The sequence below is a fragment of the Fusarium mangiferae genome, assembly GCF_900044065.1.
Source record: "Fusarium mangiferae strain MRC7560 genome assembly, contig: FMAN_scaffold001, whole genome shotgun sequence".
NCBI classification, from domain to species: Eukaryota; Fungi; Ascomycota; class Sordariomycetes; order Hypocreales; family Nectriaceae; genus Fusarium; species Fusarium mangiferae.
In genome coordinates this window covers 1529184-1555376 of record NW_024573921.1, presented here as the reverse complement: position 1 = coordinate 1555376, position 26193 = coordinate 1529184, and the positions used below count along the sequence as shown (strand labels likewise).

The 26193-nt window shown below is 50.0% G+C and overlaps 10 protein-coding genes across 10 annotated transcripts; 6 read left to right on the top strand and 4 right to left on the bottom strand.

Annotated features, from left to right (window-relative positions):
* Positions 1 to 1787: 1787 nt before the first annotated feature.
* Positions 1788 to 3980, top strand: FMAN_01006 (uncharacterized protein; the record flags this gene model as incomplete). The annotated part of the gene is made up of 6 exons (XM_041829897.1): positions 1788 to 1857; positions 1916 to 1935; positions 1993 to 2093; positions 2149 to 2379; positions 2436 to 3041; positions 3101 to 3980. 6 exons carry the CDS (start codon positions 1788 to 1790, stop codon positions 3978 to 3980), a joined length of 1908 nt encoding a protein of 635 aa, XP_041676340.1.
* Positions 3981 to 6800: 2820 nt separating this feature from the next.
* FMAN_01005 (uncharacterized protein) lies at positions 6801 to 8425 on the top strand (the record flags this gene model as incomplete). Its single annotated transcript, XM_041829886.1, has 3 exons — positions 6801 to 7179; positions 7232 to 7970; positions 8026 to 8425. 3 exons carry the CDS (start codon positions 6801 to 6803, stop codon positions 8423 to 8425), a joined length of 1518 nt encoding a protein of 505 aa, XP_041676339.1.
* A 917-nt stretch (positions 8426 to 9342) lies between these two features.
* FMAN_01004 (putative cellulose 1,4-beta-cellobiosidase) lies at positions 9343 to 11020 on the bottom strand (the record flags this gene model as incomplete). The annotated part of the gene is made up of 3 exons (XM_041829875.1): positions 9343 to 9711; positions 9786 to 10352; positions 10412 to 11020. 3 exons carry the CDS (start codon positions 11018 to 11020, stop codon positions 9343 to 9345), a joined length of 1545 nt encoding a protein of 514 aa, XP_041676338.1.
* A 3059-nt stretch (positions 11021 to 14079) lies between these two features.
* Positions 14080 to 15870, bottom strand: FMAN_01003 (uncharacterized protein; the record flags this gene model as incomplete). Its single annotated transcript, XM_041829864.1, has 2 exons — positions 14080 to 14172; positions 14221 to 15870. 2 exons carry the CDS (start codon positions 15868 to 15870, stop codon positions 14080 to 14082), a joined length of 1743 nt encoding a protein of 580 aa, XP_041676337.1.
* A 1335-nt stretch (positions 15871 to 17205) lies between these two features.
* Positions 17206 to 17807, top strand: FMAN_01002 (uncharacterized protein; the record flags this gene model as incomplete). The annotated part of the gene is made up of 3 exons (XM_041829853.1): positions 17206 to 17563; positions 17617 to 17725; positions 17783 to 17807. The coding sequence occupies 3 exons, from the start codon at positions 17206 to 17208 to the stop codon at positions 17805 to 17807; spliced, it is 492 nt and encodes a 163-aa protein (XP_041676336.1).
* A 152-nt stretch (positions 17808 to 17959) lies between these two features.
* FMAN_01001 (uncharacterized protein) lies at positions 17960 to 18502 on the top strand (the record flags this gene model as incomplete). Its single annotated transcript, XM_041829842.1, has 1 exon — positions 17960 to 18502. The coding sequence occupies one exon, from the start codon at positions 17960 to 17962 to the stop codon at positions 18500 to 18502; it is 543 nt and encodes a 180-aa protein (XP_041676335.1).
* A 515-nt stretch (positions 18503 to 19017) lies between these two features.
* FMAN_01000 (uncharacterized protein) lies at positions 19018 to 20472 on the bottom strand (the record flags this gene model as incomplete). Its single annotated transcript, XM_041829830.1, has 1 exon — positions 19018 to 20472. One exon carries the CDS (start codon positions 20470 to 20472, stop codon positions 19018 to 19020), a length of 1455 nt encoding a protein of 484 aa, XP_041676334.1.
* Positions 20473 to 21141: 669 nt separating this feature from the next.
* FMAN_00999 (uncharacterized protein) lies at positions 21142 to 22700 on the top strand (the record flags this gene model as incomplete). The annotated part of the gene is made up of 3 exons (XM_041829819.1): positions 21142 to 21418; positions 21479 to 22015; positions 22069 to 22700. 3 exons carry the CDS (start codon positions 21142 to 21144, stop codon positions 22698 to 22700), a joined length of 1446 nt encoding a protein of 481 aa, XP_041676333.1.
* A 325-nt stretch (positions 22701 to 23025) lies between these two features.
* On the top strand, positions 23026 to 24999 carry FMAN_00998 (uncharacterized protein; the record flags this gene model as incomplete). Its single annotated transcript, XM_041829808.1, has 6 exons — positions 23026 to 23076; positions 23133 to 23425; positions 23482 to 23925; positions 23974 to 24230; positions 24290 to 24717; positions 24766 to 24999. 6 exons carry the CDS (start codon positions 23026 to 23028, stop codon positions 24997 to 24999), a joined length of 1707 nt encoding a protein of 568 aa, XP_041676332.1.
* A 96-nt stretch (positions 25000 to 25095) lies between these two features.
* Positions 25096 to 26077, bottom strand: FMAN_00997 (uncharacterized protein; the record flags this gene model as incomplete). The annotated part of the gene is made up of 2 exons (XM_041829797.1): positions 25096 to 25860; positions 25922 to 26077. 2 exons carry the CDS (start codon positions 26075 to 26077, stop codon positions 25096 to 25098), a joined length of 921 nt encoding a protein of 306 aa, XP_041676331.1.
* Positions 26078 to 26193: the final 116 nt, after the last annotated feature.

Genomic DNA, 26193 nt, shown 5'->3' with positions numbered 1-26193 from the left:
CTTGATATTCAAGTACCGTGCGGAATTGATTCTTCTCCAGCTGGACGTGCCAATGAACACCTAGTACCTAGTTATGCATGCATTGGATGATTTCGTCTGTTTTCATCTGCCATGGATTGGATGCTTTGCTCACGAGACCCGCTAATACAGGCATCCTCCTACGGAGTACTTTAGTAGCCTCGAAGTCTGTTCGCGCCTCTATCGGTTGATAAATAAGCTACAAAACCTTGCCATGCTGCCATCCCACGTTTAATATCTGAAGCTTTCCATTGTTTTGAGTCGACACAAAATCCAATCTTACCCGCTACTCAATCGCCTTTGCAGACTGTAACTCGGCCTTTATTGTTGTATATCATTGACTTGTCGCCAGTCCAAGCATGAGAGTTTCAGTCAAGTAGAGAAACATGTAGCTGCAAACCCGACAGACGTTGCAACGCCTGTCACGAAGAGGTGGAAGGGAGTTATGATTGCACAGTATTCTACAGGTCAAGTACGTACACAGACACATTGACTAAGGTACTCGGCATTATTTAAAGTAATAGTATTAAACTGACGTGCATCGGGGAAATGAATCCGGCCCGTCCGTCTAAGATTCGCCGTATCCTAAGTTCGCCCTGGTTCTGCAACTCTGCAATTCGGTGGCTTAATACGGCATGATAAAGACAGCATATGATAGAGTTCGGGACCTTTGTACATAGGAAAGTTTGTTAGCGGGTATTGGTATAATAGGATTATTCAGGCTTCGGGCAGTCGTTGATCTGACCCTGAATTTTGTTCTGGGGTTGATGAATAGAGTTTACAATCATGAACCGAGGTAGTTGTTTTACTGACGCCCGCCTGGGATGAGCTTACTTGCCAACAACAAACAACTGAACTGTCTGTACTGTCATGGAGGCTCGCGCTTATCTTTTTTCTTCCTTACACTTATATCGCCGACATTGTTGATACACAATAACAACAACTATTATCATCGTCAGAAATAGCAACGCTCTTCAATACCAAATCTGCCCATCACGGATCATATAATAGAACCTGTACGTCTTGCTAATCGTCATTTGTGCCGCTGTATAACCGCACTACGCCATCTATTCTCTATCCGCCCACATTTGTTGCCCCGCCCCGCTCGACAACTCGAGGGACACGAGTCGACTCGATGAGACAATAGCACTTTATTACCTTTGTTGTCGACAAAACTACATAGCCATGTTTTGCGGTTGAGATGCCACTTCCCTCCCGTCATCATCTGAGACTGTCCTTTCCAGAAACTTAGAGAGAGGTCTGAAACCGCAATACAACGCGTTATCGACGCATCGAGTTCTTTTAAGTCCATTCCTGGGATGATTGTCCCGCAACCGTCCACTCAGAAGAACTAGCCAACGACGCCACGGAACAGTGGATTGACTGCTGCACAAGACCGCGTCCATTTCCCACGCCCCTTTCTGATTGCGCTTCACGTTGTGGTCAGGCCCCTCTGAGATTCTTCAAAGGCCAACTACAATCTCTTTGTATTCCCGGAGTCAACGGCTTAGATTACAGGCCAATCCACTGACTTCTGGGACCAACATTGTCCTCGTGGTCTTAATTGTCCCGCTCCCGAGTGGAGAAATTTGACGACGCTCGAACGAACTGTTACCCCAGACCTCACCCATCAACTACTATCTCCAGTCAAGCTTGCTCTGTTCGTTACGCTTATTGTAGTTGGCAGCACGGACACTCCGCTATATCAGTCCTCCAGGACTTTTGCCGTCGATACCTTGTGCTAAGTCGGCATCTACAGGCTTGAAAACATGCCACGTCCGAGTTTCTCTCACAACCCGCTTTTGAGGGTGTCAAGGCCAGTGTCCGCTTGTTCTCGGTGTAAGTAGTGAACCTGTTATTCGAGGGGCCATGTTTGCTGACTGAATTCATGTATCAGGCCGCGCTGCCAAGGTCAAGGTAAATACAACTTAGCTTGCCGCTCATACGTTGCGGGCAGTGGCTAACATCATATAGTGTGATGGCAAACTACCGGCTTGTACAGCCTGCGAAAAGGCTGGCCGTTCAAATGAGTGTTCAGCGGCAAACGATCAGTTCGCTCGAGGCAAGGAGAGAAGGTTGGTTGATAATTTGGTCGTTGAGAGTGAGAGCCAGTCTAATCTTTGTGCTTAGTTACGTGGCAGCCTTGGAATTACGCATAGAGAAGCTTGAAAAACGGCTTCAGTTTGCAAAATCACGCAAGGCATCCGTTGCACTCCATGATCCGGATGCATCGGCCTTTAATGTTCAACAGATGGATCGTCGAGACTCTCTTGCGCTCATTCGCGCCGCTATACATCGCAAAGCAGCACAAAAGCGGGAGACTTCTGATGTCAACTCTCTTGTATCCGACTTTGGCTTTCTGTAAGTACTAGACAGCAACTCAAGTCCTTGGTTTTGGTGCTAACATGCCTCGATAGTTCTGTCAATGCGACAACGCGAGACTTTGAGCCTATATCAACAAACATGACTTTTGCTAGACTTGTCTTGGCGGCGACAACGAACGATGCCCTTCCAGAGTCTGACCAAGCCCGCTTACCTCCAAGGCAAACTGCCCATGTGCTGGTCCAGCATTACATGGACAACGTCTATTCGTTGTTCCCCTGCTTTTTGGAAACCTCCCTCTTAACCGCTCTTGATGACATATATCAGGAAGATACCCGGACTATCAAAGACTCGGACTACTGGATGGTGTACATGGTCCTTGCCATTGGCTCCATAGCCCAAAGCAAACGTAGCCAAGATACACACTATCTCACTGGCCTCGAGTATGCGTCAAGAGCTATGAACCATGCTGATGGTGCTCTCACCCCTGGATACGTGACGCAAATCCAGTCGCTTCTTCTTTTGACGCAGTATGCCATGTTGGACCCTGCCCACTTCGATAGCTGGCATTTGATAGGTTTCACGGCTCGTGCGATAGTTGACCTGGGTTTTCACCAGGACCCTCCTTCGTCTACTGTCCCTGACAAAGCTTCTCTGGACATGCGACGCAAAATATTTTACTGCGTCTACGCTCTTGATCGGTAAGTCTCCAAGACCCTTTCTTTGGGACCAAGCCCGCAGCTGCTAACCTACACATTAGTGCCATCAGTATGGTCCATGCGCGGACATTCTCATTTACCGACGATACTGTTAATGTCGCCTTCCCTCAGGCATCTAATACCGGGAGAAAGAGTTCTGTGTCAGGTCCCATCACCGGTCCCCAACCCGCAGACCCTGCTCTGCTGCTCTTCCAGCTCCGACGAGCGCAATCCCATTGGTACCAGGAGTTGTATCAATCAGGTTCGGTCCCTCTGCAGGATCCAATCTCCTATATTTGGAAAATGTGTCTTGATATGCGCGAATGGCAAGACACTCTGCCAACAAATCTGGCCCCTGAGATCAGACAATTGTTCGACCAAGAGCTGAGGTATAGCTACGTCTACTGTATTGCACCCTCGGCCAGGGCACCCAGCATCACCGACTACAACCGTATCCTGATTTTTGAGCACTCGATGGCCTACCTGGACACTGTCCATGAGATAGCACATGGCGCACAAAATTCTGGGTTCTACACATACCATGACGTGTTGAGGGTCTATTTCATGGCGAACCAGTTCCTCGCGGTTCTAAGAGATGCGGAAGATATGCTTCTTTCGGGAATGCCGGTTCCAATTCCAATTTCTCGCCCGGGCGCTGCACCTGCCCCTCCTCTCCCAAGACGATTGCAGCCCCAAGGAATGAATGGAGAGGATAACCTTGATCGCAGCTTGAGATGTCTCGATAAGGTCTCCCAGACATTAGATACCTATGGAGACCGTTGGGCAGATGCCTCGACCTGGAGAGAAAGTTTTGGTATGATATCCCAGGAAATGGTGGACCGACTTTCGAGGCGAAAGCAAGCGCGTGATACTGCTAGAGAACAGTATCAGTTACAGTATCAGAGCAGAGGTATACCGCCTCAAACTCAGGCTGGATTTTAAATACAAAGCACACAGCAAATCAAGGAGATGTCATGGGGAGGAGTTGATATTACACAAATGTTCCACGGTGGCCACTCCTGATAATTCATCCCAGAATCGGGAGTTGGAAGATGATGGCAGAAACATTCGTCATGCTTAATTCCAAAGCGCGCTCTAGGGCCAAGGCTCTTAGGTTGGATTTTGGGTAGAGTTAAAGCCTAACTTCCTGGTGTTCCGAGGTGCGGTGTATTATATCTGGTTCAACGTGGTGATTAGGAGCCGGAGCCTGCAATTTCATTCATGTAGGCCATAAATTCGAAGTTCTAAGCAAGGAGATTGGGTATAGACATACTCATGAACATTACGGTTCAAACAATTCCAAAGTGACACATGATCCCAACACTTGTTTATGTCGTTGCAAGGGTATGCGATATGTTGGAGGTTCCGACTTTGTATTATTCTCGATGTCCGTTGAGCAGCCGTGTACAGGGTGAAACCTATTGCTGCATGAATCCAGGCTCAATTACCAGGAGAACGGTTTCAAATCAGGAGGCTTCATGGTGTGTAAGTTTCATGGACAGGATTGAATAGGCAGTCTACCTAAGGTATTTTAGAATGGCAATGCCTTCTGTGGCTCTACGACTTGGACCTAATAACCAGACCCTCGACTAGAACCCCGCAACGGAACCTATTGGCTAAAGTTAGGGAAGTATGGTGAACACCACTGCACTGAGTGGAATTTAGCCGAAAGCAATTGTGCATTGTTTAGTGAATAAATGATGGGGATAGACGCAAAGTTTGGGGGTGACAATGCTGTCATTCGGAGTTAGAATGATGGAGTCAAGGCAGAAATATAGTATTCGCTATCATTTATCAAGCAATCGGCCGACCCTGCCCGGACATAGGAGTCGCATGATTTGGTTTTATGTTTGAACTTACTCCTGCCAGAGAGTCGGTTAGCGTCAACTGTGCTGCTATCAAGGAGAGGGAAATTGTAAAGAATAGCTACTAGGTATTCTGCAAAGACCAAACATTTGCAAGGTAGACTCCAGTGTCGTCGTTGCACAAAGGAAGCATCGGTCTGTAGTCAGTGGCGCTTGAGACCCTGGGTTGATCGTACTTGGCATTGAGATTTATGGTGTGGTGTGTTGCTGTTGTCGTCTAAGCGGTATGGCCAAGATGCAATATGACAACTTGTAAAAGGGTGTAAGATCGGGCTGAATAAGGGGTCGATGTCTTGGCAAGCACTGGAGCTGGAGCTGGAGCTGGAGCTGGAGCTATGTGGTTCAGTTTTGGAGTCAACCAAGCCATGCTGCGCCCTGACCAAGTCTACTACCTACATCCATCATCCATGAGGCCGTTGTCAAGTGGAGGACCCTTGAGTCTTACGTTTTGGGGTGACCTGACTCTCTGTGCTGTGTAGATAGACTCAGCTGTCAAAGGTATAGATGATGCATCAGACTTGGCCACTAATCGCAGCATGCCGCAGCATACCTAGATAGAATGCCAAAGATCACGGAGTAATCACTTCCCAATAACCGCTTATCTTTATTTGCTTTCTCCCCGAGATTCTTCTCCATATCCAAGGCAAATCCAATGCGGGGAAGAGATCCAGGAAAACGAGAAGCGGTCTACTCCGCACGGGTGAATCGTGGAGGCGGAGACATGGAGCTTGGCACAGAACGGGTCTAGCACGGGCAGAGTTAAATTTTGACTATTTTTGACGGAGAAATTATTTCCCTAGATATTCCACCAATCGTAGCTTTTGATGCCCTGCCATCTGGCCACGCGGTACGGCCATCATCAGCCGCAACAAGACATTCCCCCCATTCTCCACTCCCCCAAGGAAGCCAATTCCAGAGAGAGTCGAGGTCTAAGAGAAAGCCAGGAAGAAATTGCTCCAACAGGCGTTAAGCATGCCACCCAAAACTGACAGAGGCGCCGAGCCGGTGGAGGGCATGGCAGGGGTTAGCGACCTGGGCAGACGGAACTCGGCACGGCACAGTAGCATCACAAGTCTAATTAAGGGAGTCTTTCTTTGATACATTGGACTGAATTCTATTCTTTAGACACATGGTAAATGAATCGTGGGGGAATAGGACGCAACTTTGGGGGTTCCGATCTTGAGCTAAGTCGTTCAATAGTTGCGGGGGGTTTGAACTGTGAAAGCTCTCTAACGATGGATGGGATGATGGGACCCGACTCAGTGCTAGAAAAGTGGAAACAACGATAATTAAGCGAATTCTCAACGTTCGATAAGAGGGATACATGAGTACATATACATGAAACCGATAGACATGCTTAAGGTAAATGCCTTATCGTCAAGTACCAGGGGTCGGGTCACGAACGTGAGCCTCTACTGCCGAACAGTTGGTCAAGTTAAGATTTCAGGAGACAGCAACAACAGAAAGCAAGTTCGGCCATTCGAATTGAGACATCAGATTTAACACACAACTAGACTTGTGGAATGGTGGGGAAGGTGCGTCCGTCCGTAAACCATCCATACCTAGGTAGCCGCAACGCAAACCGCAACCGCAACCGCAACCACATCCTGGGGTTGGGTCTGGGGTTAACCTAGGAAAGACATAGTCTGGGGTCTGGGGGCAAGAAAGACGGCTCTAGCCTCTGGGGGTTCCTTCCTCCTCTCGAAGATAAAAAGATAGCAAGGGAAGCTTCATCTTCACTCCTTCTCTCCTCTGTTCTTCGTCCCACTATCCTCATTCTCTTCTCTGCCTCTTCTTGAGACCGACCTTTCTCATTCTTGAGTCATATAATCGGCAACGCCAGACAAAAGATACCCGAGAAAAACAGAAAGGCATAGGGCCAAACACCGCTGCCAACATGCCCAGCAAGACCAGAGTCTACAACTGGTTCATTGCCATGGTAGCTGCGTCTTGTATGACGCTCTACGGCTTTGACTCCAGTGTTTTCAACGCTCTCCAGGCCTCGGAGAACTGGCTGAACTGGTTCAATCTCGACCTCAAGAATGACAGTTACACTGTCGGTCTCATCAACACATGCTACACTATCGGTGCTATCGTCAGTGGTTTCTTCATTGGTGGCCCCCTGGCTGACTGGCTCGGTCGACGTGCCGGTATGGGTATTGGTTGCTTCATCACCATCATCGCCGCTATCATCCAGGCTTTTGCCCCCAAGGGAAAGCTTGGTGTCTTCATTCTCGGCCGTGTCCTCATCGGTATGGGCCAGGGCACCGCTCTCAGTAAGTTGTATACTTCCACCAGCTCCTGTGACTGGTCACTGACTCCCTCCAGCTGCTGGCCCTGTTTACATCGGTGAAGTCTCCCCCCCTGAGATTCGAGGTCAGGTCATGACCTTCTGGCAACTCTTCTACTCGGTCGGTGCCTTTATTGCCTACTGGATCAACTACGCCTGTGGCAAGAACCGAGAGAAGCTCGGCGAGTGGGATTGGCGCATGGTTGTTATCTTCCAGGTCCTTGTTCCCATCCTGGTCATCGTCCTGCTCCCATTCCAGCCAGAGTCTCCCCGTTACCTTATCAAGAAGGGCAAGATCGACGATGCCCGCGCCGCCCTTCGAAGCATCCGTGACACTGAGGAGGAGGTTGAGGATGAGGTCCTGGCCATCCAGGCTGCTATCGAGTACGAGAAGGAGGCCATCAGCCCTGGATACCGTGCCCTTTTCAAGGACCCCTCTGTCAGGAAGCGCTTCGGTATTGCAGTCGTCCTCAACGTCGGCCAGCAGCTCACCGGCCAGGGTACCCTCAACACCTACTCCACTTCCATTTACAAGCAAGTCTGGACTTCGACTGAAAAGATCAACCTCATCAACGCTCTGTGGGCCACCATGGGTATTCTATTCACTTTGAACGCTGTGTGGACCGCCGATCGCTTTGGTCGCCGATGGCTCTTCATGGTTGGTGCTGCGGGTATGGCTGTCTGCATGTTGATTGTTCCCGTCATTGGCCTCGCTACTCCCACCCCCAAGACCGAACCCACTGCTATTGGCATTGTTGTCATGCTCTACCTCTTTATGTGGGTTTTCTTGCTTCTTCGCCTTTCTTGAACGCACACTAACATATTCCTGTAGCTTCTTCTACAAGCCTTCATGGGGTGCCGGTGTCTGGATGTGGACCAGTGAAGTCTTCTCCGCCAACGTCCGAACCCAGGCCGTCGGTATGGCCTCTCAATGCCAGAATGTGGCCAACACCATTTTCCAACAGTTCTTCCCAACATTCCTTGCCAAGACCGGCCTCAAGTGTCTCTTCTTCTTCTTTGCCGTCAACATCCTGCTCGTTGTTTTCGTGTTCTTCTTTGTCCCTGAAACCAAGGGTATCTCTCTTGAGCACATGGATACTGTTTTCGGTGGTGCTGATCACACTGAGAAGGGTGCCCAGATGCTCGGCGTTGACACTGCTCAGCATCAGGCCCAGGAGTTCAAGGACGGGGCTGAGATTCAGGAGAGCGAGAAGAAGCGCGAGTCTGTTTAAATCTACTGTAATTGATGGAGGACTTTGAGCTAGGATAATTTTGCATCTAGGAATTCGAGATGCGGAAGGCAATCGATTTGACCGTGTATCTACCTAGACCTATATGTTGATATAAGGATATTTTGAAATATGGAGACATTGTTGTGATCCCCAGGAAAATTCTAGCACCCAGAGAGTGGCATGTCCAATCTATATCGCGCATTAAGATGTTGGCTGACAGACATGATGTTTTAAAGTCGACACTTGGGAGCATTGTCTTCGCGTTGGGCTCGAAGCTTCTTTTAACTCAACAGACTTGTCCATATTGAAAAGTCAAAGTGCCTCTGTAGAAATACGCAAGGTACAGCCCCAGACTTTGAAATATAGACATTACAAGGCAAAATGTTGATGTTCAGCATAACACAATATAACGCGTCATATACTTCGCCCAAGAACACAATGGCCTTATCTATACATTAGAGTCGACGTTCGCAAATGCCGATACTTTCTCCATCCTGGTCTCCTACGGTGTGTTACCACATCATCTTGTCGACAGGATTGCATGCCTTTCTTGGCTATATCGTTTCTTGCCAAGAGCTGGATGCAAAAGGGCGTTGCAGAAAGCCATAGAGGATCTTGGAGAGATAGTCGGTAGAACAGCTGCTCATATAGAAATTTTTAAAGCAAGTCGAGTAAGATATAGGTTGATAACGACAGTTGTAACTATTTTCTACCGATGTATCTAACAATAGGGGCAAAGGTCGCTTTTTATTGCGCGAGACAAACGAAGGGCAAAAGAAGAGCACAAAGTACTCGGAAAAACTGAAAGCCAACCCCTGTCTTTCCCACATCAAGTCCATCTCATCCACGCACTTCTCCTTGATCGTCCACTCATCACATCGTTTCTCAATCTCATGCTAGATAGCTCAGCAGCCCCTTTACTGGCACTGGGAGTAGAAGTCGTTGATCTTCTTGCAGGTGAAGGGAGACTTGCAGGTCGTGGGGCCGCTGTAGTTCTGGCCACCGCACTGTCCCCATTGGTCGACGCTGCCGGCAGGGGGGTTGGTGGGAGTGGAAGAACCAGTGGTGCTGCTGCTGGCAGGGGGGTTGGGGGTGGTACCGTCGCTCTTGTAGGTGCTTCCGATGGGACCGAACTTGATGTTGGAGAAGGAAACCTTGGAGTTGGGAACATCTCGCTCAAGGTCGGAGGGCTTGCCAGAGGTGATAGCGCAAGAACCTCGCTGGGATCCAACCTTGGTAGAGTCGGTTGGGTACGTAGAGTCGAGCCAGAGCATGTTGGAGTGGTGCTGTAGAGAAAAGTCAGTATGTGATGTTCCTATTCCAGGTATGAATGGCTTGGGGGGGTCTGCGTTAGACTTACGTCGTGCCAGAGAGACATAACAAGGACCATGGGGGCAGACAGAGCATCGCTCATGCCGCTCCAGCCACCCTTCTTAGAGAAGTCATCGATATCGCCAAAGACGCTCTTCTGCTTGGAGCAGAAGTCAGAGGTGAGAGAGCTACCGGAGTTGCCTGCAATCTTGGACTCGGAGTTGGCAATGACCTTGCCGTTCTGGACGTACAGACGGGTGATCTCAGAAAGACGTCCGTTGCTGCCCGTGTGGAACTGGGTGACGACAGTCATCTTCTTGGTGGTATCGACGTTGAAGTTGGATCCAGGACCGTAGAAGGTCTTGTTGCCCTGGCGGTAGGCGTTGAAATCACAACCGTCGGCATCGCAAGTTCCGCCATATCGGTCACTAGAGTAGGTTCCACCACAAGAGTCGCCAGTGCAAGAGTGCTGAGTGAGCTTGGTGCAAGGATGAGGAGTGAAGGCTGTGGAGATGGAGTTGGCCTCCCAGATATCCATCTCGGGGCAGCAGGTGCCCAGGTTACCAACACCGGCGTTGACATCACTGTCAGAGGGCTTCCAGCCTTCAGAGTTGGCCTGGAGTACTGGTTAGCGTCTATCCCAAAGCTGCAATCGCGATCTAGGTCAATACTTACAACTCCGTTGATGAACTTGACATCACGAGGGCACTGAGCATCACAGTAACCAGTTCCGTACTTGGCTCCGGCCTTGTTTCCGGAGTACCTGGCCTTGCCACCATCCTCGTCCATGCTGACGAAGTAGAGGGCACCGTTCAGACCGCAGCCGATACCAGAGACATCGACGTCAAAGGTGAACTCGTTGCCCAGAAGCTGGAACATCTGGTAGGTGTTCTCGTTCTCCATGAGATAGGTTCGGCTGCCGATGTTCTTGCTGTAGGGACCCTGGGTGACGAATCCAAGACTGAGCTGGTTGCCGCTGGAGGTGATTCCGTAGGTGCCAGCATAGTCGGCGCCATCAAGACAGCACTTTTCGGCGCAGGTCTTGCCATCAGTACAAATGGAGGTGTCCCACTTGTTTCCGGTGTAACAGTTGGTAGACCCAGAGGTCTGGTGAGTCCATCGCCAGTTGGCATCAATACCAACGGAGCCCTTGACATCGCTGCAGCCACTAGATGTGCACTTGGACCAGGTCAAGGCAGGCTTGGTCTCGGTGGTCAAAGAGCAGACCTGCTGAGCCCGAGCAGTGGCAATAAGAGCCGAGGCGGTTGCGACGATGCGATACATTGTAAGTGAAGCTAGACCGTTGGATAGATGAGACTGGGTTGACTGAAGAAGTTGTGATGAGTGAGGAGTGGTAAGTTTGATTTGAATTGGGAATCCGAGCTTGTTATATACTCGTCAACAAGAAGATCTGGAACTTAGAAGATGGTCCCCTTCACCCATGCCCAGATTTGAAAGAAAGGAGTGATCAACATCAAGAGAAGCCGCCATACCGATGAGGCTCCATCTTCGTAGCTTCAGGAGATAATCGGGTCGCGGGCCGCATGCCCTTGGACAATACGAATGCAAGAAGAACCTTGCTAAGCCAGTGATGTCCCACTTGGTAATAACAGGCAAAGCATGGCATGCTTCCAGAGCGGAGATTTGTCGAGTAGAGCCACAACGAGGTACGGTGACTGCAGGGGGCAGTTCCTGAGCCGATCTCCGTGATAGCCTCCGGTGGCGTACGGTAAGTGTCCGATGAATACCTACAGTAGCAAAGAGAACGAGTAGGCCGGTCCGCAGTTCCCGAAGGAGAGCAATATTTGGCCTCCGAAGAGGCTGCACTCACGATCTTCGCTCATTGGAGGGACCCTGTAACTTGGGCTAACGAGGCCGTGTAAGAATAAGAGCAAGTTTCCAGATTACTGTTCTCACGGGCATCTGAAGGATAGGAACATCGTTCGTTTTTCGGGCCGTCGCTTCCATCATCATTTTGCCGTGGACTAATGGGACCCGTGATATAATCCATAGAATGATCGTGAGGTAGTCTAGTTACCAGTCCCGGAAAGGCAACTAGGAGGGAACGGTCACCATTCAGTCACCCTGCCATCTTAACCAGATGGATCTCCGCCCGGGGTTGATTGCACTTAGCCGTACTTCTAGTGAGGAGGCTGACCCCACAAACTGTTGGTTCTCTCAAGGACCCAAAGCTTTGGCCCATTTGCCACTATTCGAGCATGGTGTTTACCAATTATGCGGTGCTGTCACAACTTCGTCTGGTATCAATATGGAGAAGCCTGTGTTTGAAATCCACGGGTGCCTTACACCACGGGCACAATGCTCCTCAGTAGACATCGCTTCCATGGGCCGTAGCTCCGGTAAAGATTATATATCCTTTTGGAGACAATTTATGCATATTGATCTGTTAATGGAGGTGAAAGGCACCTGTACATCACACTGTCTGTTGATCCGTCTTTGGTAGCCCTGATGTCACTTTTCCCATCTGTAAACCGGAACTCGTAAACATTGGCGATGTATATTCGAATCCAAGTTTCATAGCTCATATGCTCTTGATGGTGGAACAATTACAGCCGTGGAACCTAAATGAGCTGTCCTGGTAAAGGGGATCTCGCGGTACTTCGGGATTCAGTCCGTCCGCTTAAAAGAAGTCTCAAGGCGGCAACTGCAGGTACCGTGGAAGAGAATTTCCGTCAAATTTAGTTTGTTCATGTGTTCGTTGTGCGCCGATGCCCATCTCGAAAAAACAGCTGTTGTTGGTCAGCTGCCGGGCAATGCGGAGGTGGCAGAAGTTAAACCCCTGACATAGCGCATGGAGGTGAGGGTTTGGAGAGCTTTCTCGTCCAAATTCAGCAGTTTCGGATACATCATGACCGAGATAGTGGCTGTAACCCCGGCATATTGTTGGCTATAGACCAGGATTCTCCTGCCGGCCATGTGTAAAGACCTTGCCAGGCGAGCAGACAGGTAGCCAGGTCTTGTCTGCGACTGGTAGTCTCATGTGATGGCTGGCGAATGTGCAGCGCACAATCGACATGAATGCTACGGTGATTCAATTGTTCCGTCGGGCTTTGACTGGCTGCACTTGGTTTATGAGCCCTGTCCACGCTGTTGTTATTGTTTTTCGCCGCCTCGATCCTGAGCAGTGTTACCTTCTGTTCTTCAATATTCGAAGCACTTGCAACGATGATACAGTTTCCTCAGACTGCCGAGGCTCTCGAACGGAATGCCTTTTCCAGACACGGAAGACGGCTAACGAGGGGGTATCAAAGTCATCAACCCTGCATGAATCGGCAGCATCTTCTCGGCTCGAACCGCCTTGGGGGCGTCTCAAAGTCGTCCAGTACCCCAGTGGAACGTGATACCCACTGTTTCGGAAGATACAGAATAGCCCATTTCAGAAGTGCGGGGTGTAAGTTAATCGTTCCTTAGGCTGTGATGTGGTGCATTAGAGTGGACGGATTGGATCGTGGAGGAGGTTCTTCCGGATTACCCCAAAGCGTGGTGCGGCTTTGTCTGGGTGGCTCGACAGCCAATGTAATGCTATGCAATAGCAAGGGTCCAGAGGTGACTTGCATATGTGGATAGTACGCATGATGCTCTGGTGAAGTTAAGTATTTTGCCTAACGGGGCCATGTCAAGGATAGAATGAGGTTGTTGTGGTCAGGTTTAGGAAACATGGAGGTCTGGGCAAGCTGGCACACGTGATGACCGCATATCGCCTACAGTGCCTTTCTCTAGGTAAGTACCTACCTAGGCATGAATAATCTGCACATGTCTACCTACAAAGGTAGACTAGGAGAAAATCATATCTATAGGTTAACCACCTCACGCTGCGTTGCTCTTCATACAAGCATAGTTCTGAGTTAGGCTCAACCCATCTATAATTCAAGATGCTAGAGTGTCAATGGACGCATCACAAACACCCCTTGTAAACCACCGGGCATCAATATAATCTACAAGGATGCGTACTTCGCGATACTGCATCTCATGCGCTTCCCACAATTACCAACGTTCCAAAGATAGGGGAGAAAGTATCATCCATATGAGGAACCGTAAATCCTCCCGAGACGCCGTATAATCATCCCTTGCAATTTCCACCTTCAAAAAGCTTTTGCTCGCAAAAAACAAACATCACCATCACTGGCTGTCAGGGTGACGTGCTGCCAGTACTATTCGTCACTACCCGTGAAAACAGGTGGATGCCGTTCAGTTGCCTCAATGATCAGAACCGAAGCATCGAATGATATTGGCCCGGCTTTCACGCTTTCTTGTATGGTTTGCAGGAGAAACCGAGTACAGCCAGATGTCTTCTCCTTGTCAAAACCAGAATAGTAGGATCTTTATCCACGGATATCTGATATATGGATGTTTTTGCTTTGACGGGGCAGTCTCTGGTCACGCTCGTAGAGATAACCACAGTTGGCACATAAAGTCTGAGTAATGTTAGCAATGAAAACGGAGCCGCCAAGCGTCGAACTTACTCTTGGACCTGCTGGCCCATCTCTCACAGCCCAGACGCTTGTGCCCCATATCCTGCAGTGCATGCACCTCCATTGATATCTCTCTTGGTCTGTCAAAGCTCCGCCACCGCCGTATCCCCCAACGTCTGGTGTCCCTCGCCCTCCCGGTGTACCACCTCGGCCAAGCGGACTCAAGCTTCGGAAACGCCGCTTCTTTTTGGACCGTTCGCCTCGCCCCATTCTCTCCTCCTCGACTTCCATCGGCGCACCGAAGGGCGTACCTCCGAGCATGCCTGTTGTAGAGCTGAACCGCGCCGTCTCACGGCGTAATCGACGAACTTCTCGTTCTCGGTCGCCCTCTCGCTTCTCAATCTCTTCCTTGCTCAGGAATTCTACTTTCGGCTCCCAATCATCTCCAAGGTGCTCCGGGTCATACCTCCAACCAGCCTCAGAGCCATGGGCAGCATCGTTTGGTAATTCCTGCTGTATCCCACCCCATCCAGCAACGAGGCCGCCGGCCTCGCAGGCTTCCTTTTTCAGCCGCAGAACCGCTTCGTAGATGGCATGCGTCATTGCCGGTATCCACTCTCCTGTCAGCCCAAGATCTGTACAAGTGACCTTGGCGAACGCTTCGGCGGTTCCAGGCGGATGCAATAGAGACCATTCAAACTTATCAGTGTAGAGCATTGATGCCAGATTGAGGTTCAGGTTGATGATGCATCGATAGGTATCGTCGGGGTTGTAGTCGTCAGACTCAGGAAGGATCGGCGTCGCCTCTGCGGTGACATCGGGAGCTTGGGATTGTGAAGGAGTGGCCGCGCCTCCAGTCTGCGCCGGAGTGTCAGGCCGGGACGCCCCTCGGATGGCGGAGACGGGAGAGTCATCCCGAGACTTCAGCGCGAAGCTTGGCCGCGGCGTCAGTGCAGCAGTCGTGGGCTGTGGAACAGAGAGGGCCTGGGGGTCACTGTGAAATAGTGGGTGAAGAGCAACGCCCGAGTACTCTTCAAGCTGCGTCCGGATTTGCTTGCTGATATCAGCAATGACTGCCTGCCGGTTAGGCAGATCGAGGTCCTGCACTAGAGTTTGGGCGAACTGATCGGTAGAGATAAGAGTCTCGTGCAGATTCCAGCAAAAGATGTCCCGAAGTTTATACGGCACTGTCGCCTCCTGTTGACGATACTGAGGGAGTGAGGTGTCCACTGCACTCGGGTTATGTGGCATGGGATATGGAGCTGGTGGGATGAACGCGGGAACATCCACATCGATTCGAATCGGAATCAGGGTGAGAGGCAATGTTGCTTGAACGGCATTCTGCTGGTCGCTCCTCAGCAGCCTGTGTTTGGCGATCCAATCGCGCCAGACGCCCTGCACCTCGACAGGCTCTTTGGTGTCTTTGCCAATCTTGTCGGCGAGGTCTTGTCTGTTGACCGAGTCCTCCTTTCGCAAGCTCCTCAGTCCCGTCGGTCGTCGTCTAGGGTCGTCGCTATCATCTTCCAGGTCATCGTAGCCATCTTCAGCATAATTTATGATCGTCGTCCCTCGCTTTGTGGTTCTCGAAGCTGGTCCGGCGGGCGCGCTGCTTGGTAGAACGGGCGTGAGGAGAGAGTTGTTGTAGGCGCGTAGTCGCGGCGCGTAGCTCGTCAAGAAAGCCTGGGGCTTTGATCGTTCCATTGTGTGTGCTATGAGGTTTCGATGGTCATCTCATGCTGAGGGAAACGAGCTACGCCAACACGCGAAGAGTCTCTCTTCTCTCTATCGTCGGTTGCTGGAATTGATACAAGTGATTCAGAAGCCAAAATTTGCCCGATGATGATGACACTATCGATGTGAACTAAAGGTGTCGAGATATGTGGAGTTTTCTGTTTGTCGCGATGGCTTCAACGTTCAATGCTTGATGGAGTCGCGCGAACGGGGACCTTTTTCTCGATCGCGTCGCTCGTTTGTTCCCCCTGCAGGGCAGAGTGCACGGGCCAATCGACCGGCCCTGATTATATAAGCTGGTGCCTACCCTGTAGACATCGTTACAATTGAAAGACGAGATGGATACCACGAAGGAAGGTTCGGGTTTATTACTACTAGCAAAGCAAACTCTTGATTTCACCGTCTATTCCATGCTATAATACAGGATGTTACCACTCCCTCTTTGTTTTGTGATGGTTACCATAAAGGCAGAGGTCATCTCATGCATGCGAAAGACAAAGGATGGATGAATTATTTGCTTTGATTATTTTGCTCAGGAGCCCCTTCCTAGGAAGTGAAGACTTCCCTTGCTGACTTTCACAGAAGTCAAAACAACATAAGGTTCATCTGCCTCAATGACTAAATTGCTGCCTTCATTTTCCTGGTGCCGCATTTGATTGTCTTGGGGGATGGCGGGCAAATAAGTTGTGTTTTAGGTTTCTATAGTACCAGCTTTATGCTAGAGTAACTGGTCAGATATTGCGTCCTAAGATCTAAGTTATAAGCTAGATATGTTCTTTGCAGTTAAGACTTATTGCTGATAGCTTAAATCAGAACAGAAGGAGCAGGAAGCAGTGCCTACCCCATGTTTTTCTCTATGCCTTTACCTCCCTCCCTTACCTCCCTCTTCCTTTTGACCTTTACCTAACTTCACTTAACTCCTAACTTTAACCAGTATATGCCCACTCCTTAACCCAGTTTAAGCCTTAATAACTCTTATATACCTTTTATTTTATCTTAAGCCTCTTAGATGTTTATTAGTACTTTCTTTTTAACACCTATTTTGTATTCGCGACTTACCCTATCATTAAGCTCTAGTTGAACTTAACTGCCTTGGCCAAGCAGTATTAATACCAGTTTCCTCTTTTCTCTCTTTACCCTTTACCCCTTTCTTTGTTTTCTTCCTCCTTCATCCTACCTATCCAAAGGGCCTTCAGTCGACCTTTGCAACCGCGCCTGGCCCATCACACTTCTAAGGCATTGGAATTATACCAAGCCTACCCAAGTCTTTTCATTACTTAGAACATACCCCTAAGTCCTCCAGCCATGCGACTCACAACTCTCGCTGTCTCGTTGTGTTACATGGGCTTCAGTCATGGAGATTCGGTAATGGAAGCGCAAGACATCGTGCATGGCCAATTCAGGCTTAATTCAGCACGTTCTGGCAATGGGTACCGCCCTTTGATCTGGGACTCTACCCTTGCCTCCAGAGCGCAAGACTATGCCGTCCAATTGGGCTGTGACGCCTCGGCACCTGATAATTTAAAAAGGACTGTTGTATACACAGAGCCCTCAGCCACATGCGAGGGTCAACCACAAAGACGTACTTTCGAGTCTGCTGCGAACTTCTGGCTCATTGCCAAAGACAGGCCCAATCGTAAACAAAAGGACACAGACTACTACAGTAAGTAATATCTCCGCTCCGTTATAATCTTCACATCCTAACTAATGGCCAAGGAGCAATCATGGATCCTGAGGCAGATCGAATCGGATGTGGTCGTTCTTATGATCATAAAAATCCATGCGTTTTTCACACGGTTTGTATGCTCTCTTCCCACGGAGATTGGTATGTTGTCCCCGGAGATCAAGTTAAAAAGAAGACACTGACGGATTGTCTAGTTAGTGTGCAGCTTGTGAAAGACGTGTAAGTGATAGGAACGATATGATTCGCTGACCTTCCATCATCTTTCCTAACATGGGTAGCCCCACAAATGACGTCTCAAGACCAAGACGTTTCCTCTTCCATGTCATGAAAACATTTCCCTGACCTTCACCTTTCGAGTCGATCAAATTACGCACAATGGCCTCACGGACGCCTTCCTTCGCCTCCAAAGTCCTGCGCCAGCTACCAAAGCAACCGCAGCGCTCCTCAACATCCCTGCGCGCTCCTTTTATCCGCCCTGCCACTACAAACCTCCAGTCTTTCCGCGCAGCGCATAACATTCCCCGACCACCTACCCAAACATACGCCAAACCGAACCCCGAGCAGGCGCAAACTGGTGAGACGCCAAAAAGCGAAGGAGAAAGGCCCGAGATCAAGGCGTCGCACTACCAGCTATCGTTTACGTGCATTCCATGCGGGCATCGCTCCCACCACAATGTCTCTAAGCAGGGCTACCATTATGGCTCTACGCTCATCACATGTCCTGAGTGCAGGAACAGACACGTCATCAGCGACCACTTGAACATCTTTGGCGACAGGAAAGTCACTATCGAAGACCTTATGAGGGAAAAGGGTCGTCTTGTTAAGAGGGGAAGTTTAGGCGAAGATGGCGATATTGAGTTTTGGCCAGAGGAATCTCTTCCAGCAGACATTGAGGCTGGTGAAGGCAAGAGCTCCTGATGGCCTGTGACTAGAGGGATGTAATGATAGAGTGAAAAATGTGAGGTTTGTACAATGCCTAGGTTGGGCAAAAGCATTGGTTGGCGTTGATGGATACCCTCCACTGAGGGTCCCGGGACTGAAGATATAGACATGGAATTCAAACAAGCTTATCCTCCTCTGCCTCAAGCTTTGAGTACTCTTGAATGATGAAATTATACTCTTGAACATCAGGGTTGTTCTAGACTCACATGTTGTGTTATTCTGGATTTATACATGAGCTTTTTAAAAAAAAAACACTACCTATACACACAATGTGCTTTGCTGACTTCATGCCATGTTCCCCATGGTTCAGAGCCTAGTCACACGCTTCGGGGGCGGGAAAAAGAGCAGGCTACAGTATCTCTGTGGTCAGTGGACCGTTACTAGCGAACTGTGCTAGCCTAGCAGTACTTGAAACAAGAATACCTTTATTTTAGGACCAGTCCGTTATATAGTAAATGTTACTGCCACCTTCCAAGGAACATAATGTAGCTCTATCTGGCCAGCGGATTCTTTGATGCTTGACGAATAAGCTCAAACAATGTTACGAGATCATCCTGCTCTTCCAAAGACAACACTATCTCCTCAATCTTTGCTACAACTTCACTCTCAACAATGCCTTTGGTTAGTTGCCGCCATTTGGACACGATATCTTCATTGGATAGGGGTGGATCCACGCCGAATGCATTCGGAACACCGTGATGTAGGGCTGTCCCGTCTTCAAACATAATCCTCACTTCTTGACAGCCGATTGAGTCGCCATCAGTAACAAGGAGTTTGCACTCAATGAGATCGACAAGTCTCCAGACATCCTTATTAACGAGCATTTCAGGGGTAAATTGTGGCATCAACACTTGTCCATGTACAATTTGTGTGGCCGCCGTGAACGAGTTGCTCATCTGGGCTCCGGTTGCTGTGAGAGGCTTCACGGCTTTCCAGCCCCCGTGATGGAAAGCAGCTTCGCCAAGAAGGATGTCGATCTTCTTTATCTCATCGAACCTCTTCAGCCTATCGGGATGTTTCTCCTGGAGATGACGGATACAGTCAATGCTGGGATGTGTACCTGCCATCGCTGCGTACGGCTTGATCCTAATGCCATCCGTCTGCCACCTGATTCCCAGCTCGCTCGTCAACTCCTCCAGTCGATATTGGGGCTGCTTCCCATTTCCAGAACTGAATTGTTTCAGGAAGCCTCCATACTCGCGCTCGAAGACTTTCTTGATACCAACATAGCCACCTTGTGCCAAGACAACAGCCAAAAGACCGTTCCGTGCTGCAAACCCATGGTGCATGCGCTTTACGTCGCTCTCGAACTGGGCAGACATGAGCCCGCATGACTGGGTACATGCTATCCCAAAAGCATCCTCGATTCTGTCCGCATCGAGCCCGTAAAGCTTGCTGACGCTGGCGGCAGCAGCAGCAGGTCCGAAGACTGCTCCAGAATGCCAGCCCGATGAGAGAACATGTGTGCCCCAGAGGGAACGCCCTACACGTGGCCCTGTCTCGTAGCCCGCGATAGTCGCGAGCAGGAAGTCTTGTCCGGAGGATGTGAAGCGAGAAGCTTGTGCATTGGCTTGTTCCGCAGCGGCAAGTAGAGCTGGCAGAATGATGCTGTTGGAATGAAGGGGAGCGTCGCTGTGCCAGTCATCCAGCTCGAAACCCTGGATAAAGGTTCCATTCAGAAGCGCGGCAGTGAGAGCGGTAACCTTGCGTCCTCCCCACCCAATGAGTGAGGCGTCTCCCTGTGTTGGCTCCAGGTTGAGGATAGCCTGCGCTGCCGTCTCGGACCAAGGTAGGTGAGATCCGACGAACGCACACGCCAGTCCATCGAGAATTAGGTACTTTGCTCGGGTGCGCACTCGGTCTGGGATGTCATCCAGCTTTAGCTTTGAGACCCATTGTGACAGTTGCACCGTCGGGCTTGATGACTCAGGTTTTGGATCAATCATGCTGAAGGCGCTGGTAGATTACGAAGGGATAGAAGGACGCCACGGCCCTAGGTCACTCGAGCATCTTATATACGACCCCTTTGCGGTGAGATTCGGTATTCAACGAGATGTTGCTCAGGCTTTCCTGTCTGGTCGGTTCATCAAGTTGAAGGTATCGGAGTTGTCTTGGTTCGAAGCCCTACACAAACGTTATGCCGGTTTCGATCGGAATTCCGAATGACATATTAGCTACGTACCCAGGCGGGCTAACAAGAAGAAGCTACGAGGAGGCCCGAGATCACCTCTAATGCTATAGTTACATTCTGACCCGTGCCATTCCTAGTAAACTTTGGTATTATCACGTAACTTACAGTGGGAGTTGATTGGGTCACTATGGGTGAATGAATAGACTGATGCTAATCTCCTGGGACTATGCGCTTGTATTGGAGGATGCCAATATCGGAGTTCCGAGCCGTCTCTTACCCTCAGACTGCGTCCATGCCACCCTCGACAGATCCTCGAGGCTACTGAAGGTTCGCATTACCCGCCCTGCTTTCAGGTTGTGGAAGTATTAAAACCGCGAGTATAGGCGAGAGAGTCTGATGTAGACCACCCAGCTTTTCTGTCGAGAAACTGTCTGGTATTACGCACCTATCAAGGCAAATACCATCGAGACCTCAACGATCTATCATGTCTGAAGAAAAGGCTCAGCAGGATACCTTTGAGAGGGTGACGGAGCAAAGAAGTCCTATCACTGGCGACAGAATGGCTCTTGTCACAGAAGCTGAGGAGAAGGCCGTTATGCGCAAGCTTGATTTACATATTCTGCCTCTTTTGTTCCTGGTCTACACCTTCTCCAACCTGGATCGCAGTAACTTGGGCAATGCTCGTCTTGCAGGACTGACAGATTCTGTGAACTTGGAGGGCAAACGCTACGACTGGCTTGGAACGGCTTTCTATATCGCGTGTGAGTCACTGCACTGAACCAACAGGAGTAGCCAGATTCGTGTCGCTGACAAGAAAACAGACATTTGCTCTCAGTGGACGGCCGTTGGCTTGAAGCGATTCCCTCCACATAAATGGGTTTTCTTCTCTGCTATAGGTTTTTCGACCATATCGGCTTGTCAAGCCGCCGTCACCAATTACGCCAGTCTGGTCGTCCTGCGTGTGCTGCTCGGTTGTTTCGAAGGCATGTTTTCCGGTGTGCCTCTATATCTGTCCTTCTTCTACCCGAGAGACAAAGTTGGCTTCCGCCAGGGCATCTTCCTCTCTGGATCTGCCCTTGCAAACGCATATGGAGGCGTTTTGGGATATGCTATTCTGGGTATTCGGGGCTCGGTTGCGCCATGGCGATGCCTGTTCCTCATTGAAGGGTTACCAGTATGGATCGTTGCCATCCTGGCATGGTTTTATCTGCCGGATGACCTTCTCAGCGCCAAATTTCTCACCGATAGAGAGAAAGAAGTTGCCTGGCAATGTGTTGGACGGGGACAGACTGTCGACTCACGGGGCGCGAGAAGGGTTAGCTGGGCAGAATGGCGTTCAGCATTCTTGGACTGGCGGAGTGAGTAGTTCCATTATTCTTCACATGCTAGGGTTGATGACTTATTGTGCTAGGTTATGTGCCAGGCTTGATGTACTTCTCGTGCAACGTATGCTTCGGCTCGCTGCCTCTCTTCATCCCAACCATCATCTCCGAAATGGGCACATTCAACCACCAGGAAAGCAATGGACTGTCGGCTCCCCCTTACGCTCTCTGCTTTGTCACAATTCTAGCATGTGCTTTTGCCAGCGACCGCGCGAAGCTGCGTGGACCCTTTGTGGCCGCTGCTGCGATTGTATCAACGGTAGGATACTGTCTTCTTGGTGTTTCCGAGGGGGTTGCTGCTCGCTACGCGGGAGTCTTCCTCAGTGTACAGATCTTTGTCAGTATCAGCATTCTTCTTCCATGGGTTTCGAGCGTTCACGACACTGAGAGCAAGCGCGCTGGTGGGTGGGCAATATTCGCTACGCTGGGCCAGTTCGGGCCCTTGGTTGGCACCAACATATTCCCCAAAGACCAGGGACCGTACTATCACAAGGGTGCTTGGATCTCCTGTGGGTTTACCTCGTTGGTCGTGCTACTTAGCATAACCTACTCACTCTTACTTTGCTGGGAGAATAAGCGACTGGACAGAGTAATGGTTGAAAGTGCCGGTGTAGGAGTGGAAGGCGATGATCGTCCAAGGGGGTTCCGGTATGTTGTTTGAGTTGGTTGGTATGGTGAAGCCCAGAACGATCTTCATCAGCTATCACATGGACGTTGAATTGGGGAACAATAAAGTTTCCGCTTCTTTATGCTCTAAGTTAGTTAGTTTCTAGTAAAAACAATGCATATGCCGGAGACTTAAACCCCGCGTCGATCTGCCGAAGAACCCGCAGTCGGAATTCCGTATATACACAACAACTAATGCCTGCTGATCGTGGACAAGTCGTTCCATCTCCTAATTCCAAATTCATAAGCAATAAATCAAACGTTCGGGCAATACGGTGGCCCTTGTTGAACTGTCCCCTGTAGCTTCAGAGGAGTCAATCATGCATATGACAAGTCGCATGAAGGCGTGTGCTCGTTGCAGGCGACAAAAGGTTCAAGACTTAGTTGGATCCAGGACAATTGAGATATGCTAATTCATGGCTCATAGTTGAGATGTGACTTGTACCAGCGCCACGGACAGCCATGTTCACGTTGCAAACGCATGCATATAGAATGCAACAATATAGTGGAGGCCCCAGAGGCTACTGTAGACGCCTCGCCAGCTCGATCCGATCGCACGGCTGTAGGAACTTCAAGCAGTGCCTCGATCTATACCGCGGCGGGGCCATCGCTTCAAGCTGACCCATCATATACTGTACAGTCAGACCGATCTTCGTCACTTGCTGAAATCTTGGGCCGAGAGGATATTGCGGTCAAACAGATAGACGATTGCTTTGCTCGGTAAGTGTTGTCTACCACCACATGCAGTAAATGGATCGCCCAACTGAAATTGCTAGGTTCTTCAACCACTACAGCAAGCTTCTGCCTGGAGTCTTCAGCGAAAACTATGTGAACTACGAATCGTGCTTCAAAGAGTCTTCCCTCCTGTTTTGGACAATAACTGTCACAGGTGCCAGGCACTTGGAGCATGCCACGAAGCTGCACCAGGTAGCTGCTCAACACATCAGAGGCGGAACATTCCAGCCCCTTTTACACATTACGAACCCTATTCCCATTATAAAAAGCTCCCTGATCCTGTGTCTCTGGCCTCTGCCAGTAGACACGATGTGGAAAGATCCTTCACATGTGTATGCAGCCACGGCCCATTCTCTCGCCGTTCAGAATGGGCTCTTCGTCGACGGCCGCGAGCAAGACTTTGCACGGACGCACACTTCATTGTCCAAAGAGATGAGAGATATCAGGGCTCATCTTTGGCTCAACTGTTGCTTAGTTTTCCAGGCGTAAGTTCTCCAGTCTGTTAAACCATGCTACCCGCTCAAGATGAACAGGACGAGCCTGTGTGATGGCCTCCCACATCTTTCAGTTTCCGAGTCCAAGCCCTACCAGAGGAAACCTAGGCTCGAGGAGGTCGTGGACGCCTCATTCCATTACCGCATCAAGTGCCATGACATCTTGATTGATGCCACTAGAGCATTTGGCGATATCATAAGCGAGCAGGGCGAGGGCAGTAAGGCGTTGCTACCACTCATCAGGATCTTCAGCGAACAAGTGGAAGCCATCCCGCTCCCTCTCCGTGACGACTTATGTATGTGCGAGCCGACCTCAAGTAAAGTGTCATTGGACTGAATTTAATTGACTTACCAGGCTACCTTACCCGCTGCTGCACCCGTCTCGCAATATCAGCATACTACTTCTTCCTGCAGAGTCATGACTCAAAGAAACCGGGCCTGATCACAACCTTCTCGATAGCCACAGAAGTTCTCGATGTCGTGTCTCGCCTAGATGCCATGCAGGACTTTGCGTTATATGCTTCAAACTACTATACCCGCATGGCCTTGCTAGCGGCGTTTTGCATCCTACGAATAGTCCGGAGCCAGCTGAAAGAGCACATTGACCTGCGTGATGCTCAACAGTCGTTGTTTAAGGCGATTTCATCCGTCAAGAGGCGTTCCATGCAACACGGCGACCTGGATGAGAGGTATGGGACCATTCTCTCGCAGTTATGGTCAAATAGCGATGCGACGGATACTACTACAGCTAATGGGTTGGATCTCAGGATCCGTAGTCGTTTGGTACGTGCAAGAGAAAATGCTCCAGGCCTACTCACCTAACTGCTATAGTTTATGAGCGTGGTATTCGACTCTCTTTGGTGGTGGCGAGTCGAATACAACGGGCAAGGCAGCCCATACGACACGAACAAGACTGCACCAGAATCTGCTCAGATGGATGACACAGATGCCAGCACGTTTTGGACCTCGACAGTTGCGCCTGTGGGCGACAGCTTCGAATTATCCAACCTCCCCGAGGTTTACATGGACTGGAACTTCCCTCTGAATATTGATTATATTGGGTAGAGGAAGCATGGATGCTTTGAGGAGCTACATACAATGTCTTCTATGCAAGACGGTTTGGTGGCCAGCCTTGAGCATAGCACGGCATCCTTAAGACGCTCAGTCCACGCCACCTTCAAAGTTGGAAGCTCCAGCATCCTCATCAACTTTCATCGACTCATCGAGTCCACAAACTCGAAATAGATCCTGTGGTGTAAGCTCTGTGTCTGCTAAGCCGGTTTCCTTCAGCTTTTGCAGACCAGCCTTGACTGCAGTATAAGCGGGAGCCAGCGTAGCCAGCGGCACAATCATCATGCTGAACCCCAAGTCCTTTGCTTCTTTAGCTGAAAGCTTCGGCGTGACGCTATTCTCCACCATATTCAGCAATACTGGCCATGGTGCGAGATCTGCGATCATCCGCCGCGCTTCCTCGACCGATCGAAGACCCTCGGGGAATGCTGCATCAGCTCCGGCATCGCGTGCAGCACGGAGCCGTGTCAGTGCTTCTTCATATCCATGCTTCTGGATGGAGTCTGTCCGCGCAATAATGACTATATCGCTTCCGATCCTTCGGCGTGCTTGCACGGCAGCCCGTATACGGGCCAAATACTCTTTCAAGTCCACCAGGACCTTTCCAGCGAGATGACCGCATCGCTTGGTCTGCACCTGGTCTTCGATATGTAGCGCCCCGACACCTGAGCGTGAATATTGTTCAACCGTACGTGCCACCATGATTGGTCCGCCGTACCCGGTGTCTGCATCGGCAATGACAGGCGTAAATGGTGACAAACTGGCGATAGTTTCTGCGCTCCGCCGCATGTCGTTCAGTGTTGCGATCCCCAGGTCAGCACATCCGTGAATGGATGCCGTGACTCCTGCTCCAGTCTATACTCGTCAGTCGATACTCGTCAGTCGAAGTTTTGATAGTAAAGCATAGCAGACTAACCATGTACAGGACATCAAATCCAACCTCGAGCGCAATGCGCGCAGAGAATCCGTCGTATACACCAGGAGCAAAGATGAAATCACCCGCTTCTATCCTCTGGCGTAACAGCTTCCCCGCAGTCATAGTTTTATAGACACCTTCTCCTTGCGAGCCCATGATTGACTTGTACGGCGTAGGGGAGTGTTGATCTGATGAGTTTTGAGTTTTATCTAGGGAGACCTGTATTGCATAGTGTTTTATTGGATTCGGAATCAGTCCATTGTGAAGCCCCT